Source organism: Colletes gigas, unplaced genomic scaffold, assembly GCF_013123115.1.
Source record: "Colletes gigas isolate AHSC1104 unplaced genomic scaffold, ASM1312311v1 Colletes_gigas_Sc00023, whole genome shotgun sequence".
Lineage (NCBI taxonomy): Eukaryota > Metazoa > Arthropoda > Insecta > Hymenoptera > Colletidae > Colletes > Colletes gigas.
Window position 1 is genome coordinate 3,759,283 of NW_025106652.1, and position 22,028 is coordinate 3,781,310.

At 34.8% G+C, this 22,028-nt stretch overlaps 1 protein-coding gene across 3 annotated transcripts; it reads right to left on the reverse strand.

The window, feature by feature from the left end:
- Positions 1-403: 403 nt before the first annotated feature.
- On the reverse strand, positions 404-21,106 carry LOC122401233 (glutathione S-transferase 1-1-like). Of its 3 annotated transcripts, XM_043403230.1 has the most exons (9): positions 20,951-21,106; positions 20,555-20,613; positions 20,350-20,491; positions 19,983-20,154; positions 3,055-3,203; positions 2,724-2,782; positions 2,329-2,470; positions 1,084-1,248; positions 404-691 (listed from the first exon to the last, which is right to left on the reverse strand). In XM_043403230.1, the coding sequence occupies exons 1-9, from the start codon at positions 21,089-21,091 to the stop codon at positions 548-550; spliced, it is 1,173 nt and encodes a 390-aa protein (XP_043259165.1). In that variant the 5' UTR covers positions 21,092-21,106; the 3' UTR covers positions 404-547. The 3 variants fall into 3 exon arrangements, with proteins under 3 accessions (XP_043259165.1, XP_043259167.1, XP_043259166.1); XM_043403232.1 differs by lacking the exons at positions 19,983-20,154; positions 20,350-20,491; positions 20,555-20,613; positions 20,951-21,106 and adding an exon at positions 4,388-4,522; XM_043403231.1 differs by lacking the exons at positions 19,983-20,154; positions 20,350-20,491; positions 20,555-20,613; positions 20,951-21,106 and adding an exon at positions 4,043-4,115.
- Between the last annotated feature and the right edge of the window lie 922 nt (positions 21,107-22,028).

Here is a 22,028-nt window from a genome sequence, read left to right on the forward strand (position 1 = left end):
CTATATTCTTATTTCTTCTGATTAAAATATAGTACCTTCGAAACTGTTCCCATGTTTCCACCGACAAATTGGGCAAGCTATTCTGTTCAAAGTCTCGAATATTTCAATAAAAATGTTAAGTGCACCACTTCTTGTATTTTACACCTTTTTCGTTTCAACGCTTCTTTCTGGCTTCCTCGAACGTTCTATAGAAATTCTTTTCCCTTTTTCACGGCGTGCTCCATTCAATTTGCGCGCTTTAGACGAATACCATTCGCACGTGCTTGATGAAACGTTTATTCGCGAAGTACGCAAACTATTTTACATTTTCGATTTCATATCGACCACTAATGATGCTCGAATAAAGTTGACGTGTACATATCGTGTAATCGTCATTTGCCTGGATTAAATTCAACCCCTCGAGTTCAGTTTTTCTTAACGAACAGTCGGAACTGTCACTTTATTCGTATGAAATTATTTTTTACAAGAGTAAGATTAATTAGTAATTAAAGTTAACGTAATTTCTGTGAAGTTTTTGAATATCAAATGCAACGCAACGTTTCGTTGTTTATTTCTTCATCAGTTCTTCCGTCATGGCTTTGAATATTTTCGCACCTTTGTTGTTGCACTCTTCGTATTTAGGCACTTCGGACTTCATCTTCGCATACCACCTGTTAATGTTCTTGAAGGAACTGAGATCGTAGTTCAAAGCCTGTAGCAAAGATAACACAAAATAATCCAATTTGATCAATCAACTCGTAGAAAACACGTTGTACAAGTTCTAATGTAATTTACTGTATTTTAATGTATTTTTTATGTGTTTTTAGTTTTAATGTAGTAATTAATAATAATGATATGAACGATATGAATGATAAATTGTATGTTTATGCAGCTACTTAGTGACAATTACGTTATGAAAATAATGAATATGCAACTCAAGCCTATGATAAGTTTTGTCATCTTTGCTAAAGAGTTTATCAAGGAAACCTGTTCTGGATGAACAATAAATTTCTAAAGAATAAGACTATTATTTAAAAAATAATCCATTGACAATTTAAACTGTCTTGTAAAAGATTTTTCGATTGAAATTGTCAAACATGTTACCTCGAATGTAGAAACGGTGGCAACAATAGTCAAATCAGCGAGTGTCAGGTTGCTTCCTGCTACATAGTCATGTCCTTCGAGGAATTTTTCGAGAAAACCTAGAGCCGTGGCAATACCATTGTATTTTTCTTGATCCTTGGGTGTTTTGGCGAACAATATGGGGTACTGGAATGAAATATTGCCATTGATACAATTCTTAACTAAAATATTAATCATTACATTCTATGCATATTTGCTTTATGTTTTCTCGTAATTCATACACTAACAATAAGTCTGATTATATAAAATAAAATCAAAGACACGTCATAGCGTAGATTGTAGATAGTCAAATTCTCGAATTACTGAAATGCATTGTACGTGCTGCGATATTACTGTTTACGTATGTATATCTGCACAGGAAATTTAGCAATCTGCTAGTTGTATGAGTCCATATCTCATACCGACGTCGGCGATATGAAAGACTGAGTGTCCGTACGTGATATCAAGCTTAATGTCAAGAGGATAAAAAGACTATAATGCTTTCTTTGCCAGTTAGCTATACTTAGTTTTGTAAATTACTTTCTATCGGTACTCAACAATCTAAGAGATATATTAATTGCATTATACATTGTGCATTGTTTGAAACGGTATTTATAACAATAAAGTATTATTGCAATGTAGTTTTGGTATTTGAATAATTTATAAATCAATAATACTACAAATTTAACTACTACTAAAGACTTTAAGTACTATGACGTCTAATTAAACTTAAATTAAATAATGATCAAAATATCTCGGTTACAGCTATAGTAATAGTATTTTAATTTTTCTTTTTAATATTTTAGTTTGAACGTTGTTCGACTTTCTGAAGTACCATTTATAGAATACTCAAATACTGAAATGCCATTAAAAAAATATCATTACTATTAGAGCTTCATCAACAAAATTTATATTACGTTATATTACGTTATAAAACGTTCCTACATAGTAGGACGCTGAAGGACACGGAGAGCATGATTGTAATAGAAGTCATGCTTGACATAATTCGTAATCAGAAATGTGGCCTCGAGCGGCCAGTTAATTTTCTGCTAATTGCGAATACGCGATCAATGTAGATAAAATAATACGTGTAATGATGTAACTATGCACAATGTACCGATCCGATTATGGAGGTTTTCAATTTACTGTTCGTAGATATTACGTAACGAGTAACTTTCAGCACAGCCATGATTCTCTTAAGAATTGCTACATAGTATCGTGACTTACGTAATAATCAGCGAGGGCTTTGTACAACGTGCACGCGTCGAAATACAATCTCTGATTAACAACAGCGCGTTTCTTTGGGTCCTTCGGGTACAGGGAGTCGTTCTTGCCATACTGTTCCGCCAGGTATGTCATAATTGCACGACTGCAAGGAAAATGGAAAACATACAATGTACTTCTATTTCTGGATTTTCTGGTAATCGTCATAAATTTCTACGCGGTAAACTCTCGCGTTTAAATTTTTATTTAAAAGCGTAAATTCAAATAAATCTTTAAATATTGTGTAATCGTTGTTAATTTTAAATTTTAATAATTTTTCTAATCTTTAATTTACATCAACTTCTTTTTTGCACAATGTGAAAACGCTTAAGATTAGAAACGAAACTGGCAAGCCTTACCTTTCCCACAGGCTGAAGCCATTGTCGTCGATCGTGGGAATCGTGTGTTGCGGATTTATCTGCGCAAAGGAAGACTTTAACAGCAGAGTACGATAAAAAATATAAAAATTCATTTTCGTTGAAAACTATAGTCATTCGCTCCGTTTTATATCACTCGACTAAGTGTTTCTCTGTCAACTAAAGGTAATTTATTAACTTGATATAAACAATTTCTTTCGGTGCAATAAAATTTATCCAAAGGAGAGTTAATTCCCATTATTGTATCGCACTCTCTGAAAACTCTAAATAAACGCAATTTGTGAAAAATAATTTTATTACCCGAATCACGTACTTTCAAAAATTCTGGTTTCAAATGTTGCCCGCTCATCAGGTCCATTTCTTTGTAGTTGAGTGGCACTCCAATCGCTGCAGCCGTTAACGCAACAGCGCGGCACGGAGCGCTTCCGGGAAGTTGATAAAAATCGATCGGCATTTTAAATTCTGTAAAAACGCGCAAAATATTTATTCCAAGATATTTCGATACTTTGTTGTAACAGTTAACGAAAAATAAAAAATTCTTCGCCGGTTGAACTTTCAGTTTCTTTTGCGCTTTTCGATTAACTGACTGTCGGTCGTTTAACGTCGTCGCCGCTTGCTTACAGTTACGTTTCGCGTTTCCTTACGAGTTAACAGAAAATTGCCGACACCTATTATGTGTAGATATATACCCGACTATTAAAGTAAGTGTATGTTTGCACATTTGCATAACAGTAGCGTGACTGAGTATCCAGATCGAGACAATTAAGCACGAAAATAGGCGACAGTGGCACTGCCCTTTCTAATCGTTCAATTACGTTACCACTTGCTATGAATCTCTCCAATGACTACAACAATTCCCCCTTACGAATTTAGCAATGGGGCAGGAAGATATAACTGCTTGTTGGTCGTTAGAGAACAAGGATTATTGTGATTTATTACACGATGTTTCGACTGAAATTTATTATATAGGAATGATATATTATATATTTTATAATAAATTTTATGGCACAATCATATACGAAATTAACGTACAGATATATTTACAGACCTCGAGAATCGATTGGTATTCGAATAATATTTTGCGTATCTCCGGTCGAAATGTCGTGTAATAAACTAGCCAATAATCGTTCCTGTGTTACGCTCTGCCAACCAAGTAGTTCCTATTCCCTCGTCCTTTACTAATTCTCGGAATTTACGAGCAAAACGTACACGCAATTAATTTAATTTTGCACCACGTTCATAGTGGGCCGATAACCAATTCACTATATATTTCACTATTACTCCGGGAACTCGAATATTACCAGTTTCTGAAGTACCATCACCGCACAGTAGCTCGATAACCGTGCTACCAAATAACATGTTAAGATCAGATTTTAAGTAATAGTTGCACGATGACTGTGATTAGTTTTCGTGATTTTTCGAACGGGACACTGTTTTCGAATAATGATTACGTTACAGATCTTTTCGAACGTCGACGCAACGGAACCGCGCACCACGTTAAAAATAATATAAAACGCGAACTGAAAGCACAACCGCGAAAACACTGACAACGAAGAACGAATATACTCGAAAATTTAGACTCGAATCCGGGATGATTTACAATGGATCGCGAAAAAGACATAAACGGTAATCTGAAATGTACATACGCTGCAGGAACGCACGATGAAATAATCACTGTGTAGCCGTGTTAGGGTCTCGAGTCTCTTTACAAATGCTGGGACATTTGCTACGCGGCCCCCTTTTCAAGCGACCAACGGAACCTCAATGCGCAGGCTCGACCGGTATAACCTGTTACTATTACGGAGGCGTTGCCTCTTTGGACTCACCGATTTGATCCTTACGGATCGTCGGATTTATGGGAATACAGAATGACTGACCAGAAAGGGAACCGAGAAATCGATCTCTCGGAATTTCTGGCGCGAGCGTTGAAAATTTCGTTATCTACAGCGGGTCACAGGTCTGTTGATACAGGCAAAATTTGATAATAACGGGTGAAATAATAAGATAATTAAACGGCTCTAACATTTTTGTATTAACCCATCAAGTACCAAGTTGTTGTTACTTTTTTTATAGTTCGGATGGCATATGTCCCAAGCAATGCTGAAAAAATACTACTGTAAAATATGTTACTAACGTTGCATTTTAGGATTAAGGACAGTCTTAACTGTGGGGCGTTTATTTTAATACATTATAATTCCACCGATACGATGCTAGTAATACATATCAATCAATTAATTCGTTGCTAACAACACGTTCGCTGACGATCGTGTAAACAGTCGCATTCCTTTCAGGAACGGCTACGTCATTCCGTAGGCCATCGCCATGTACGTATGTACACGTATTATCGCGTGTATCCTCTTGTATAAAATTAGTAGTATTTTTATTGAGCATTTAAGTATCGATAATTTCCATCTTGAATACGGACTAATTTAAATAAAAATATAGAATTTGATTTCTATTCAAAAGTCATGACAACTATTCAATACTTTGTCGTACAATGTAACAAATTTATTCCAAGCAAATGAGTCATTTATATTGCATAATCATTACACTGCACTTTAAGCAAACCTAATGCAAGATAAAATTGCTCTGTCATGATTTCTATGACTTGCAAGTAAATCAACAGAAATATATTGTGATTGAACTTGATAAACAATTACCAAATTTAGAAATACAGCACTTCACGAAATTACTGATGTTATGAACATGTAAACAGACAAATAGAAAATTACTTCATTTATCTCTTCTTTGCAAGAACGTGAAAATTATCAAAATTATCAATTACAATTTCGTTCCGTAAGTACAGTAAGAAAAATGTACGTCATTATACAGGAATTCAGTCGTAGGATGTTATAGCGGTTTTTCACATAAATCAAATCGTTTGCCCGAGCGAAAGTATGGAGGTCTTTCGTCCAGCCTTGGAAGGAAACTCCAAGGTCTCAGGAACAAGGATCGTCATTAGTCTCGCCAGATAAACTGGAGCAACGAACATCTAGCAAATTAAACTGAACTATAAACTTCGTTCAACGGAATGATCGATAATTTTCTCACTTAACGATGTTAACTTAAAAATCAGATATTTGGAAATCAGAAATTGGTGAAGCAGAAAGACGTTCCATGCTTGCATTAATTCTGAAAAATTTTATTCTAGGGGCTCAATCAACGTATGCTAAAATAATTCAGCGACGAATCGTATTAATTTTTGAATATGTGCTGCGAATTTAGTTTATCGCTGTGGCCATCCAATTAAAAATTTGCAGTAATAGGTGCTACGTGATATGCCCATGGGTACTATGATAAAAAGTACTTCAATTTTGATGCGTCACCTGATAAATCTATTTGTACACTTCAACGGGCGCAGATTTATCAACATCGGAATTAGTATCGATATTAGAATTCAATTCCTTGAATGCTTCAAACATTTTATTATAAAAGTATTGCGAGCTGATAGGAAACATACGATATAATAATTGAGAATACGATTTGAGATTTACTAATACACGTGACTGATCTTTAACGTGATAAATGTTTGTTTGAACGGTTATATTATACGTATAAAACCGTGACCTGGTTTACAGGTAAATAGTTCATTACTCTGCTTTCAAGAAAAACAGTTCGATATGGTCGGTCCCATTTCGTGCGATGGGAATCGATCACGAGTTCGTAAGTAGTCAACCTACTTTTCAACGATTATCTGCGTTTCATGTGGTCGAACCATTGTCGCGGAACTTACACCATGGAAACGTAGATACCGTAGATAACCGCAAATTCCTCGTTTTACGTTCAGCGTGAGTGTGCACGCAATTGAAAATGTACTTCTAATCATACGCGATTAGAGCCACGGAAACGCACTTTCCGAGAAGCACGGATCAATTATGGATAGTGTTTGCTATTGGATCGAGTTTAATTAGAATTATCAAGTCTTTTTAGACACAATAGTTGTTGCTAATCGAGAAACACATATGTATCTGAATATTTTAGCGCTCGGAACGACAATGATTCGACATCTTTTGTTTACTCACTTTGTGGTAATGACACATACATCGTCATCTTCGATTGATTCATTTTCAATACATTTCGAAACTGTTTAAGAAATATCTTATTCTAGTACACATTACAACGTGAATGACCTATTTCTGATCTTAAATAAAACTTTGTTTTGATTTAGTTTTAACTTTAATGTAACTATTTAAACCAAACGTTCTATTATGATTAAATAAATATTATTCCAAAATAGTTTTAGACAGTTTAAAGCAGCTACTAGTTTCACGGTTAAACATTGACACCAAAATCTAATTAAGATTGGTCGTTGCGATATGTCCACGCTAACTGACGATAATCCGTTATGCATGACTTAAGGTATTGCCAGGGTATTAACTGTTCTACACAATCAATGTTCATCTATTTAAAGATAGAACAGCAAACAAGGACATTTGTGTTCTACGCAAACTAACGAAACAGAATCCACTTCATATAAAATTAGATTTTCTGTTAGTAAAACGTGAAGTAACGTATGAAAGATTAATAACAAAATGGAACACTTTGTTCACATTTCTGTTTATGAAGCGAAACGATGTCGTTGATTGCAAGTCCTTATGAAAAAGTCAAACAATAAACATAAAAATAGACTCTCTCGAAATTAAATTAATTAAAAATGTCAATAAAGGAAGCACAACTAAAACAAAAATACGAATAAATTTTATTTCATATTTAGAATTAGCGTACGATATGAGGTCCGCAGACTAAAAATGACACGAATATAGAGGGGAAAATAGTAAATGAATGCAATAGTATCGAGCCCTCGTGGAGATCGATGAAAATTGCAGAAAGCAATCTCCACGTTGTCCGTAGCTAGAGGATTAGGTAATTATTTACTTTAGCGATACCTCACCAATTTCGATGACCTTGAAATATGTTGTCAAGGTCACTGTTATGAAGATTTCTTCTTTATACATGTTACCGCCGTTCGCCTTTCGTTTTCGAGATACAATTTGCAAAAATAATTTTATGTCTGAATTAGCCTCGGATTGAGTTGGAAATACAATATTAAACTTTATTCTTTATTATTATTATTGTTATTGTCGTTATTATTAATAGAAATTGGAAAAATGTCTGCCATTATATAAAAAAATGCAAGTATTCTTGTAATAAAATCATGACGACCAACGACAAATAATGTATACTGTGTCAAGCTAATGTCGGATAATATTAATAAAAAAAATTGAAATGGAAGATGAATGCGTGACTGGCCAGCAGTGGCCAGCAGTGATCGAGATATTTAGCGAAATTTTGCCGAAAAATAAATTTTTTAACCAATTAAGTGTGTTTGACGACTATATCCGTCATGGAGATATGGCAGAATTTTGTGTCATGACGACTATATCCGTCATGCGTAAAATTTCGTTACAATTTGATATTTAAATTGTAATTTTGGCGAAAACTAAATTATATTCGTAAATTTTAATATGTTTAAAATGTTTAGAAATCAAGACGAAATGAAACAAACAAATAAAAATTATAAATAATTAATATAAAAAAAAACTGAATATACTACGAATTAGTTTTCGTAAATGTATCGTTGTTTTTTATTAGTCATCACAGAAGCAATTACGGATTCATATATTCATTATGCCTTTGTACCATGCTTTGCTCAACACCATTCTCTAACAGCAAGTTAAAGTAAGAAATTGATTTTTCATGTTTTTCTTTCGTTCATATGCAAAATATGTATGTTAATTTAAGTAAATAAATAAAAAAAATAAAAGTCATTTTGTCATACTTTGTATTTGACGACTATATCCGTCATCGCTTGATTATCGCGACACACACTCCTGCGCGCTTTGCAAAGAGATCGCTACAGTTAACTGGTTAATATCGAAATTTAATGAATTAGTATTGTTTTCTGAATGCCCATCAGCCTCAAAAATGGAAATGTTTGTGAAATTTAATGAAAATTATAATTTGTAGAAGTCTTTAAAGTTGAACAATTTAAAACTACCATTTTCATCGCAAGAAATTGCTTTTCTTCATTGCGTTGTTTTAACAGTTCCGTTTAATATTTTCATTCCGTTTTTTTTTTTTTTAAATCAAGAGTATTTTTTTGCAGTGAAAAACAATGCTTTCATTAATAATTGCTGTACATAATATGTTTAAAAAGTAATACTGATTGAAATGAGTAAAATCTACAAAATTCTTTACAATTAGCAAGGAATATCTTTTAAATCTTAAAAGATCATATATTTTAACTAAATGGAATATTTTCAGCACATCTTCCCCTAAATGTTCATATAAAATCACTTCCCCCTTCAGACTACTTTTCATATTATTAATGTTTAAAGCCGTCAGTGTCATTACTCATGGTCGCGTCTATCGTTACCATGCTACACGCTACGCTACAGAACCATTCGATCGTGTACAGCGAAATATTTTCAGACGACTTTTTACATATTTCTTAGTTATTGCTAAGTGTTTGTTCTTTTATCGGTTTAAAATTTAGTTTTATGGCGACTGGTCGTACAAGTAAAGAAAATATCCGACGAGATAATGGTCAACGCGGTTTATGACTCACGTGGCAATGAAAGTTATTTTTGAGGAAATGTTTTCTGCATGAATAAAAGTATGTTCAGCTAGTTTGTTCGTCGACTGCCTCAATAGTTAATCGCGAGCGTCATTAACCCTGAATTTCTGGAATTGGGCCCCAACGGCTTGCGCTCGAGGAAGCGTGAGTAACGGGTCAGATGGAAATTCCGGTGCATTGCCAAAGGACAGTGGTAGAAAATGGCCAAAATCTGAATTCGCCCGGCACCTAAAATATTGATAGAGTATAATTCTACATGTTCCAAGATATTTTAAAAACACAATTTTATATCTGTACTGTCTGTAGTCGAGTCAATCTTCGTTCGGACTTGTAACAGTGTTAGTTAACTAATATAAACTCGAAGGACCACCCCTTTTCAGGGGACTAAATTATACGAACTGGTTTCTATATTTTTATTTAAAACTAAACAGAAATGTATAGTACGCGTGCCCGAGTCTATAACGTATCTATAGCAAATCATACAAAATTCGTTGCTACCAATAGAACAACTTTCTGAGGAAGCTCAGGAAGCAAGATATAAAGATTTCAAAAATTCAGACCTAACAATACTAGAAAAATTTCAAGAATAGCAACAAACACTGACACTTTTTACAGGCAATTATTAACGCCCGATCCACACATGTCAGAAATCAGATTAGAGTCATGTAAAAAAAAAGTAAAACCATTAGATAGAGAAGCGGAAGAACTATTATTATAATTTAATAAAAAATAAAGCAATATATTGTATATTATTTTGAATTATATTTATAATATAATAAATTATTATTGTTAGATAATTTTTCTTTAATCTATATATTACTTAATATCCCTATAATGTACAGTTCAAGTTTCATGTCGATATCTTCTATAGTTTTAAAGTTATACGAATATGTCGCTTTTGTCAATCCGGACCACTGTGGGCCGCCTTGCGGCGGCCGGTATAAGAGAATTTAACCTAAACCTAATCCATTCTATTAATTACTAAGTAGAATAGTTAGGTTTAAGTAAGGTTTGGGTAAAATTTGTTTATGGCTACTCACATCGAGTTGTTAAGCACATCCGTGATACACATCCATCTAACTAACTAACTGCAAACTAACTAACTAACTGACAAACTAACTAACTGCAAACTAACTAACTAACTGACAAACTAACTAACTAACTGCAAACTAACTAACTAACTGACAAACAACTAACTAACTGCAAACTAACTAACTAACTGACATACTAACTAACTAACTGACAAACTAACTAACTAACTGACAAACTAACTAACTAACTGACTAACTAACTAACTAACTAACTAACTGCAAACTAACTAACTAACTGACAAACTAACTAACTAACTGACAAACTAACTAACTGCAAACTCACTAACTAACAAACTAACTATCTAACATAGTAACTTAGTAACACCAAGCTAATTAACTAACTCACATACGAACTAACTAACTGCAAACTAACTAACTAACTGACAAACTAACTAACTGCTGGCCGCCTCGATGGATCTATAGAAATAATAAACAATTTGCGATTCAACGTTTACACACGCTGCCACAGTCACGTACGCATAGACAGAATTCATTGTGGTAGCAGCGATCTTTTTGAAGAAAAATCTCAGAAACTAAGGCCGAGCGGCGGTTATATGTATAGAGAAAAAATCTTCATAACAGCGACCTTGACAACATATTTCAAGGTCATCGATTAGGTCTGCCTTGGAAGACCCGGTCTGTCTGTAAAATATTAAACGCGTACGGTTAGTAATCCTAAATAGTTTCGCGTTCATGGTATATCACGGAAGTTTGCGTTAAGTATGCGTACGGACGTTGGCCGTTGGAATTACGCAACGAACGATAATTTCGCGCGAGCGTTCGATGATGACGCGGCCGAATCCACTGTAGTCCCTCGGAATCTTGCTCGACTGCAGCGTGAAAAAACCGTTGGTTTCGTTCCCGGAATTCCTGTTCGACGGCGTTCTCCGTTCCTGAATTTAATTAACTCGCAGTCCATTCGGCGGATTCTGCCCGCCACCCGTGGATCGCGCACGAGGAAATCATTGAGGGGAGGATAATGTTTTTACAGGCGAAATTGAGAACGTTCTCCGGGAAACTTTTGCAACGCGGAGAATGAACCGCGCAAATTTTCCCTCTCCGCTGACTCGTGAATTTAGACGGCCTTTTGTAGCCCAAGTTTTTTCAAAACCTTTCGACAATATTCTCGTTTCTTCGTCCCTTCCTTTCTGTAGAATTTATTATCACTTGTATCACTTTGACGCGAAGAATGCGAAACTGAATTCCAAAGCTTTCATTAAATTCCCTTCGCTATTCGAAACTATGAATAGCAATAAAAGGACCTTCCGCGCTAAATAGTCCAATATCGAGTGCTTTTTTAGCCGTAGAAAAAGCGATACTCTTGTCAATATCGGAGAATTAAATTGACATACAATTGCGTTTGTAAAATACCAGAGGTATTCGACAATCTAGTACACGGACTTATATTTAACATCAAAGTCGGAGGAATTTTTAATTAAACGCGTGGCAGCGTGCATCGTTTTTTATTAGGTTAGATAAAAAAAATTTATTTGGTGCAATTACAATCGTATACCTAAATAGTAATTTTTTTAAATAGAACAAAACATCAAATTGACACGATCATTGTTATTTTATCAAATTGTACAAATTCCAAGTCAGTCTTTTTAAAACAATGTAAAATGTAAGATATTGAGGAATATACGTATTTTTACTATCGTCCATTAATTTTCTTTTCTTTCTACTTCATACTCCATTTCAATTTGTATATAATCGTGGTCAAATTAAGACAAAATAAGATATTAAGGATTTTAGAGAAAGATACATTCTGACTTTATCGTGGCATTGATAATTATTTTTTTATTATTCAACTTAAATAATGATAATATCATTGCAGATACGATGTTAAAAAAAACAGTATGTAATTAAAGATAAGAGATAGAGTTGTTATTGTACATTATCATTGGCGCATCTTATCAATATACATACATATGCCCCCATTAAATGTTTACTAGAATACAGTTATTAGATATTCGTTATTAGAAATATGCACTAATGAAAATTGTAAATAATTAGAAAAGTGTACAAATTCACGTCTATTTGACTGATTTTCGAACAAAGTTTTATACGAGACAAGTTTAAACCGACATTTTCTCTCATTTTGAGCCTAAATTCTCAGTCAAGCCACGTTTTCAAGTACATCCTGTATAATTTCGTAATTAAAACGCACTGTCAGCTATCCTCTCTCTGATGGAAGTCACCCTTAAGAAGACAATTTCAATGATTAATCAGTTCCTAGTAATTCTACTTCAAAAATTTAAATTTAATCTCTTGAAGTAAAATTACTTTTGCTGATAGAAACCATAATATCTTTCTCTCAATAATGATTGAAGATTCAAACGATAAACATTCATAAAACTATCAAATTAAATTTAACATATTAACGGATAGTTTAGCCTAATATCACAAGTGAAACCTAGTTTATGAACTAGTCTAAAATTTTTATTCGATGTGTGAAAGGCTTGAAATTGATATTTACGACCTCCGCTCCATTACCACTTTATTTCAGAAGCGTTGTTAAGGATTCTAAAGGAACCTTAACATCGCGAGGTTTATGATACGGACGTGACTTCTCCGCTATTTTTGAGGATTAGGCCTTCAAGACATTTTTACTTGATAAATTAGGATACGGCCATTGAGGAACCTCCAAACTCCACACGGGACTTGGAATCCTTGGAGCTCTTCCTTGTCTTAATAGCGATTGACGTATCGTAAACCCGCGCTGGCACACAGCTGCGGACCACCGGGGTCTCGCGGTCATTGGGTATTCCCAATGTTAATAATAATGCAGCGTTCTCGCTCACTCCTGCATGGTCTACCTGGACACTGGACAGCAGGGTGGGCGGGAATGTTGCAAAATGCAGGAAACGCCCTGCCAAGGTGACAACTTTGAGGATTGGCTTGACCAATCCTCCCACCGGTTCGCGCTGCGCGTTTTCGTCACCTTGGCAGGGGAAACCGAGCTTAGGTTAAGGGTAGTTTTACTTCTTAGGATTAGATTCGTTTGATCGAGCCTTACAAACTCGAGTCGACTCTCCGCAAGTTTAGAATCATTTTTGTGTAATTAAAAAGAGCAACGGGCTTCAAGTTTACCGGTAATTTCCCAAACACTAGTTTGGGTGGTCCTTCGAGAACGGAAAGGGAACACAGTACGGAGCTGTGTAATACGCACGGTCCGCGCACTACAGAGCAAGAGGGCATAGTAGCTTCGCGGCCGAAACAAGCGTAGTTTTGAAGCAACGTTGCAGCCCGCGTGATAAATACTTCGGTCAGTGTCAAATTGTTGCGACTATAGTTGATGAGCATCTCTTAATTTGCTTCATAAGTTAGTTGTGTTATTATTCCACGCGAAAGCTGAGTACAGAACCACTTTATCATGGACGTTGAGTGTTATGGGTCCCCCAAAGACCTTAGAACCAAGATTAACCGCGATGGTTAATCTTGGGCTTCACAATCCCAAGAGGGTTCAGACGAAAAATCCGCGCTCGTAGCTCGTAACATACACATACCAGTTGGATTTCTGCTGAGATTAAAATGGGAAATTGAAAACTATCGTTGCCAAGTGAAATAAAATTCATAGAATCTTTAAAACGTTAACATTCGTTAAATCTTCGAAAGATTAAATATTTTATAATTGCTGGATGGAACTCTTCAGCTCGTAATTGGCATTATGTCGTTTCTTTTTATTACACAAATAAATTTAATTCCTAACATAGAATTAATAGGTTATAGGGTGTCGCAGTGAATATTAATATACAGAGTAGTTTATAGCTACAAGAATAAACGAAAGTTATTTAACAATGAGTGGTCCTATTTGATCATTACAAGTTCTTGCAGAATGACTATGAATTTATAAATAATTTTTTTTGAAATGCGAGTGGAAAATCATCCGAACTGTACGTACTTGGTAGAGGTACGAAACAATTAAAGAGTAGGAAATAAGTGACCATAAATATGTATATTGTTTGAAAATTATCTTTTATCTGAAATGTATATATCCTTCGAAAATTAACTCTTATCTAAAATATGCATGTCCTTCGAAAAGTAACTCTAAATATTTTTTATGTTGTCTTCAATATAAACATGTCCATTGTATATTTAATCGCACAATGTAGCAAGGTGTAAGGATGGAGGTTAGATTGGTTGGTAATGTGTTAAAAATGCATTCTTATAATATTCCACGGTATACGTTGCAGTGAAGGTTTACAGAATGAATAACTGAATATCTTAGAAACGATTAATCAGCAGACTTATCATGAAAAAACAATAGTTTTGAATTTAATGAATTAATAGATTTAATCTCTGTCCATGGGTTTTAAATACGCTATGCGATGAAATAATAAGAATGGATAAACGAACGGCTCAGGTGAGATACTTGTATCTCTATTGAAAGTTCAAGGCAGGTTATTTACTTTCACTCTACTCGTTTGATTGTGTTTCACATTCCGATGTCAAGTACTGCACTCGAAGAATTTAAAATGTTTAATTGAAATATATGAAGTGTCCGTTGGCAGCACACATTGCATAATAAATTATTAACATTCATACGTCGTTTTATGCAGGCTTGACAAGTCAATTTATAATTTCTTCTAAACGTAGAAACAGTTGTCAGTTATTTAGAGAAGTTTATAATAATATTACGTGTTCATTGGAACAGACCTAAGATTGTGGTGGGTTTTAGTGAGAGTTTACAAGCTGTTTCAAAGCGTTACGTTTAGTGGGAATTGCAAGACTAACTTGACATGATCCGTTTGGTTCTCACAACATTTCGTACCGATGCGGTTTCATGGAGAGGAACTTTTGATTGGCTGAGAACTATTGATTGGTTAGAGCGATGCAACCAAATTTCGGGTAGCACAATGGTTATTGAACATACAAGAGTGTTAATAAGAGAGATAGTAATAGAGATTTAAATATAGGGAGGGATGGAGCAAAAAAACATTGAATAATAAAATTTACGATCTCTCCAAATTTATTCTTGTCAACTTTTGATACCAGAGTGATAGAATAGCTGGATAATGTGGCGCAATTTACGCTCGGTGTCATTAGCCGATCAATTCATTTTGATCTGATTATAATTTCACGAACTTTGACGTTATTCTCTCCATGTCTAGATATAGTAATAGATATGTGTTGATTAAGAAATTACGAAACCGGTTGGAAACGACCCGCAAAGTGCAGACCAGCGCGAAATATAATAGCAAGGATAATTGACAATTGATATTTGTAAATCAATAATAAAGTCTCCAATCGTGGAAATCAATTATTTGCAGCAATTAAAATTGATTACGTGTCAACTACAATTAATAATAAATTCCTTTAATTGCGAAAATTAATTCACCTGAAATTGCAATTAACAATTGAAGCATAAAAGAACCCAATCCTTTTAAATATTTGACTAGCTTGGCGATTAAGAAAATTCTAAGTAAGAGTGATAGCAGAAAATTGCCTTTGTAAGTGCAGTAGTAGTTGTATAATTATTTAAATTACAAATGTTTAGAATTTGCAACTATTTCAAATAAGTAAGGAAACTAAACGAACCTTACCTTTTCCAAAGGTAAAAGCCATTGTCATCGATCATAGGTTTTGTGTGCTGTGGGTTCATCTGTACGTAAAATGATGTCAATTATACTGTATACATATTGTAGTAAATATGAAATGTACTTTACGAGCCACAATTTCTGTTTATTTCATGACTGTAGCTATTTTAATTATTCCTACCTTCACATACTCCGGTTTTAATTGATCACCCTTCATCACGTCGACGTGTTTGAAATTCATTTCGACGCCGACCGCGGCAACCGCCAAAGCAAAAGCGCGGCATGGAGCACCGTTGGTGACTTGATAGAAATTAATTGACATTTTGGTTCCCGTATACTGTTATTGTAATTTTAAATAACACTCAAATATTTCTCACAACGGAGACCATTAACATTAGAAATCGTACAAGTATTTTTCTACACAGAATACAAAACAGTTATTATTTGGTACTTATTAATCGCGGAGTATTTTTTGTCTACATTTAGAATATTTAAAATTCAACAACTAGATAGAGTGGACGAATGGTGCCACGTCTACAAACAATTTTTTAAAGTCTAATTTGGTTCTTATAAGTTTTGATTCTCTTGTCTAATTCGTAGAAATGATAATAAGTTTTAATCGTGAATTTTGAAGTCTGAATAAATGTCACAGCAAGTTTCTAAATAAATCTGCATCGATTTTGACGTGCAATTTCGTTCCTAACAATCGTGAGAAATATTTCTTTTGTAGTCTGTACAGAAATTGATTTAGTTTTACCCGTAGTTCGCCGGTCTAAGGCACGATGTACCCAGAGTGGTTCTACACAGTGCTGTAACTTTTTTATAATTCAAATTTGATGACCTGACATGGGGCTGGGAAAAAAAAACTTTAGCTATCCATGGTCACAATAAGCCTCGAGGGAAAATTTTTTTCACGTTAGCAACTTGAGACCAGCACGAAGTTGAAACAAGGTTTCTGGTTTCCTGACGTGGTTAACTTGTACGTAACTTTTCAGCGCGTGTCGTGCTCCTTTATTTTTTGTTAAATATATATTCAATGAAGTCGTAATAATGTAAAATATAAAACAAAATATATTTCACTTCATCACGGAGTAATACATATACTTTTATTCTATGAAATTCAGTTATAATAAAACGGAAAATGTACAATTAGTGAAAATTAATTTCACAACCTATAATTTTTAATAAATTACCAGTTTATGGATTTAATGATTACTTATTAGAACACATGAATATTTAAGCACTATATTGCACGTGTGATAACGATATTTAATACTCAGTGAACAGTGTTATTTAAATTCATGTGGGAGATATATACAGACACAATTTCTGATGAGTATTGGTTTCAAAATTTGCATGCGTCGCCTATTCAACTTCCCTTCGCGTTTATTAATCATACAAGCATGTTACAAAAATGTTGAACTTAATTACGATCAAAATTGTTAGCTTTGTAACTCACTTTTAACTATTATTCTGTCTCCCTTCTCTCATTCGTGCATAATAATTACACAAGCACACCTCGTTGCCGACACGTTCAACCTAATTGCAACGAAAATGATTGGTTTTGAAAATTCACGTCTGTCTATTATTCTGTCCCCGTTCGTGTTTATTAATTACATAACCGCGTTTCGTTATAAACACTTTAAACTACATTAATACGTCGACAATTCAAACGTAGTGTGAATACGAGACTTTTCCCGCAATGAGCGAGCACGTGATTCACAACACAAGAAGCTCAAACAAGCGACTGGCAAATAACTACGTACATACACCGTAACAAATCAGCGACTGTGTTTGAGTACATTCATTCACGTGGTAAGCACTCCTTGTTTCTCCCTCAGAACCAAGCTAAAGTTCTATTCGACTGCCGATCTAATGGAACCGCGCACTTCAGTCAAAACAACATTCAAACGTCAACGATCGATAAATTCTATTACAAACTGAAAGCGCACCCGGCGCGCTGACGAAACGCCCAAACTCTGAAACGCCACACTGGAAACTTTAGGCGGATGATTTGTGACAGATAACCGGTGGGAGAATGTGAAGTTAACCTACCTGCGTGCTCTCCAGCGGCTAACAGCGGATTAATCGCAAACTATCTAACCAAGTTAGTTTCAGAGTCTCTTTATAAATACCACGGTAACAGCAATACCGCCTCCTTTTGAAGCAACCCACGGGACGGGTGTGCGCAGAATCCTCCACGATTCGATGTAGCCGTGACGATTGTTACCTTCTCTGGTTCTTTTCAAGCACCGGGCTAAGGTAATGCAATCTACAAGAGGGCTTCCTAGGAGAGTCTTTACAATTATTTCTTGTCAACGGATGGATTAAGTGTTGAAATACTTAATAGTACTGTTCACCAAAAATTTCATTAAATTAAAATAATTTCTAACGTACTGTGAATACACGTTGTATATCCAGCTTTAGTGATTTTGAGAAAAACGGGATCAAAAGATCTCACATATTTAACATCACATTTTCTGGGGTTTGACGTAATAGATATTATTTTTATTTTAAGAACATAATTTGGTCAAATCTGAAAAACAGCTACAATCTATAGAATTTTATACTAATTTCGTAAAAAATTGTTTGTTAATTGTTTCAATTTACCATTGTGTATTTCCTCATTAACCGGTAACACGATTATGAAATAAGCGAACCAAAAATATATTGCTACGAACGCCCGATTTCCACCTTTCCCTCGTTATTTCCAATGTTTTATATTTAAGATATTTATACAGCGTGAAATTAGGTCAACAAGTAATAAAACTCTCAACTGTGCGTAATTAATTAATTCCCTATGGTCTCTGATCGTTTCTCTTTCGATTTCGTTTTAAATCTCTTGCCGCGGAATCGATCCCCGTTATAATACAGTCGAATTAGGTATTTGAGTTCTATTCAATGGGTATTAGAAACTTATTTTATTTGGAATCAAATAGACTAGAAAAAAATTCATAAGTAATGAATACACCTATTCATATTGCATTTTAATGTTTATTTCACTACAAAACTAATTTCGTAAATGGTGAATAGTTTAATAAAGTGACCTACTATGCGTTATAACATTCTACAAAATACTATACAGCCAACGTAAAACCTATTAACTTCTAACTTACACTGCAGATTCGAAATTCTTGCCTGTAAATTTTATTTTAAACGAGATATTTTCGTTGAACGAACTGATGATTTGTAGCGATTCAATAGGTTTCATGTTTAATCTCGATCACCGGTGAACGATCATCGATTGCATGGTTTTACAGCCTGAGCAATATCGGTGTTAATTGGATTCCTGTAAATTTGCCTGATACATCTCGGAAAACAATTTCATCCCTGGTTCGTGCACCTCCTGGAATCCGAATTTATCCAGAAGCTCGGAGCACCGAGTCTGCCACGCTGCCACATTATCGTATCGGCCGATATCAAAGCCCACAGACTGTCAACCAAACGTTATACGATCTATGAGAATTTTTATGCTTTAGGCAATATTAATATATAATTTTCTCTACTTTCATTTATTAACGATCGAGAATGTCGCGAAAGTGGCTACCTACTACTTAAAATAATTTTTTTTAAAATATTTGATATCTATTTTTTCTCAAATAAAGTGTTTAATTCTTGACATATGTTTTTTTCGTTTACGAGATAGCATGCGTCTAAAAATATATTGTATAATAGTTCATACATTCGTTATTTCAAAAATTGAAATATTCGATCGTTGTCTGTATCAGTTTGTTCTATCTTCGCTTACAAAAGATCTACAACTTGTCTCAGTTTCTAGAATCATCCCGTATAGTTCGTACGCATAATGTTGATAATATTTTGAGTGCCGTAGCAGCACTCTTCCTTATTAAATAAAGGAGTAGGAAGAAAGAAATGTTATGAATTTACAACTGTCACAGAACGTTCCACCCTTTCCCGCCATAAAAGTATAAAAGTACTTTCTTATTGTCAAGTATATTGCCGCGGTCCTTGCATGTTCTACTTCGAATTGCTCTTTTAAAATTATACGATCGTTCGATACGTCGTTTCCGAATACTTACTTCTAAAACGCAAATAGTCGTACTGATAGTGAAGTCAGCGATGGTCAGAGTATTTCCGGCTACGAATTCGCTGTCTTCCAAAAATGTGTTTAATAATTCACATGCTTTCTCTACAGCATGCAGATATTCCTCGCGTATTGAATTTGCTTTCCCAAATATAACTGGAAGCTAATACATTACTGATAAGCAGTCTGACGTGATATCGATCAGGATAATTTAAAATTTACGAGTATTTTCTATGAAAATTTGATGTTTCAAGGTACATAAGTTTCACGATTTAGTAAGTAAAATTGTTTGAAATTAAAGAGCTTCTAATTAATAAAACTGTGCATTTCTCATTCGAAAATACGTGTATACACTTACATAGCATTGAAGCGTGTTCTCGTAAAGACAACCAACATCGAAGTACAATCTCTCATTTACCAAGCCTCTTTTTTTCGGGTCCTTTGGATACAAAGAGTCGTTTTTCGCGTACTTGTTCACTAAATATCCCATAATTGGCCGGCTGTGAACACGTTAACGAGTAAAACTCAGGGCCAGTTCGTGCAACGAGAAGGTAATTACTCACCTTTCGCACAAAACGAATCCGTTGTCATCTATTGTTGGTATTACATGCTGTGGATTTAACTGAAACGTGCAATTAACAATTTATAAACTTTCAAGCATGCAATTTGTACAGATATTTGGTCGCGATTTTATTCGATCCCATGTTTAGATTTGGATCCTAGCTTGCAATTTTTCGAGAATAAAAAAAAAGGTTTCTCCACTTCTGAAAAATTAAATAATTTTTCCAGCCTACCAAAATTGTATCTTTGAATAAATTCAAGCTTACAAGTTATAGTCTCTAAACGTGGAATACTCGGAACACCCTGTACACGAAAAATAATTAAAGATCGCAGGGGGCGAGGTATTTGGAGGACAAGCGCATCAATTACGCTTTGTTTGCGCGTTCAGCGAACCGAACCTTCAAAAAATCCGGATTCATCTGTTCTCCCTTCATCACGTTGACTGTCTTCATGTTCAAGTGAACACCGATCGCTTTTGCCACTAACAAAACCGACCTGCACGGTGGACTGGGCGGAAGGTAGTAAAAATCAATCGGCATCGTGCGCTTCTCTTGCCACTACCCTTCCCCTCGACACAGCGACTTCTTCTTCTTTTCGCTCGCGTAAGGTTCCTGTGCAAACGAGATTTTTATACAGCAGCCCCCGAGTAAAGAAAAACTTTCGAATCTCTAGGCTTTGCGTCCGTGTGTACCTTGTTCGCATACAAATTTACCTCGCTACCGTGCCTGGGATCCTATGGATTGGAAGATCATCGACTGGGTCGTACGGATTTTTATAGCGGTCCCTTCTTAGGTATGTGGCGAGCTCCAATATGTAGACCGTTTGTACGAACGAGGTACCTGCATTCGATAAATGGTGTGTATTTTAATAATATACCGGTGCCAGCGACTTTATCGTTATCAGTTTTTAGTTGCCCAGTGCAGACGCTACCGTGCATTCATGAATATCGTGTTGACAATTTTGCTTGGTTTAGGGTCGAAAAATTTGAAAATTTCAGTACTAGAAATTTGATCGAATAAGATTTCATCAAATTAGATTCTAATAGATTCTTTTTATAAAAATTTAATAAGAAGATTTTCAGTAACATCGATGATATGCTATAATTATGATAGCTATTTTACAATACACCATCAAATCACTTAAACACGCTTTACGTGTAAAAATGATGTAAAAAAAGTTCAATGAAACGTGCAGAGTAAGATTTTATAGGGATCGCAATCTTAAAAAGAAAACAACTATATGTATTCATGAGGCTTTCACTCGTGTATTTGACACTAAAGTTAACGACTCCAGTTTGCTATTAAAAAATAAAAACCAATAACTCAGGAAAATTGTGATCTGCAGTTTTACTTTTGTTTTATCACTGTTCTACTTATGTATATTAATAAAGCTTTTAACCATTTTCGTAATTTACACGTCGCACTAACATTTCCATCGTTATCAAACTTCCATTAATTACGATTCGAAAACGAATTT

What these genes read in the sequence shown, in the direction of transcription:
- LOC122401233 (XM_043403230.1), bottom strand. Translation starts at nt 21,091, where the DNA reads ATGCCGATTGATTTTTACTACCTTCCGCCCAGTCCACCGTGCAGGTCG. An exon ending in TGAATCCGGATTTTTTGAAG is followed by an intron (nt 20,614 to 20,950) that starts GTTCGGTTCGCT and finishes TGCACGTTTCAG; the next exon opens with TTAAATCCACAGCATGTAAT. An exon ending in TGAAACCAGAATTTTTGAAA is followed by an intron (nt 2,783 to 3,054) that starts GTACGTGATTCG and finishes TCCTTTGCGCAG; the next exon opens with ATAAATCCGCAACACACGAT.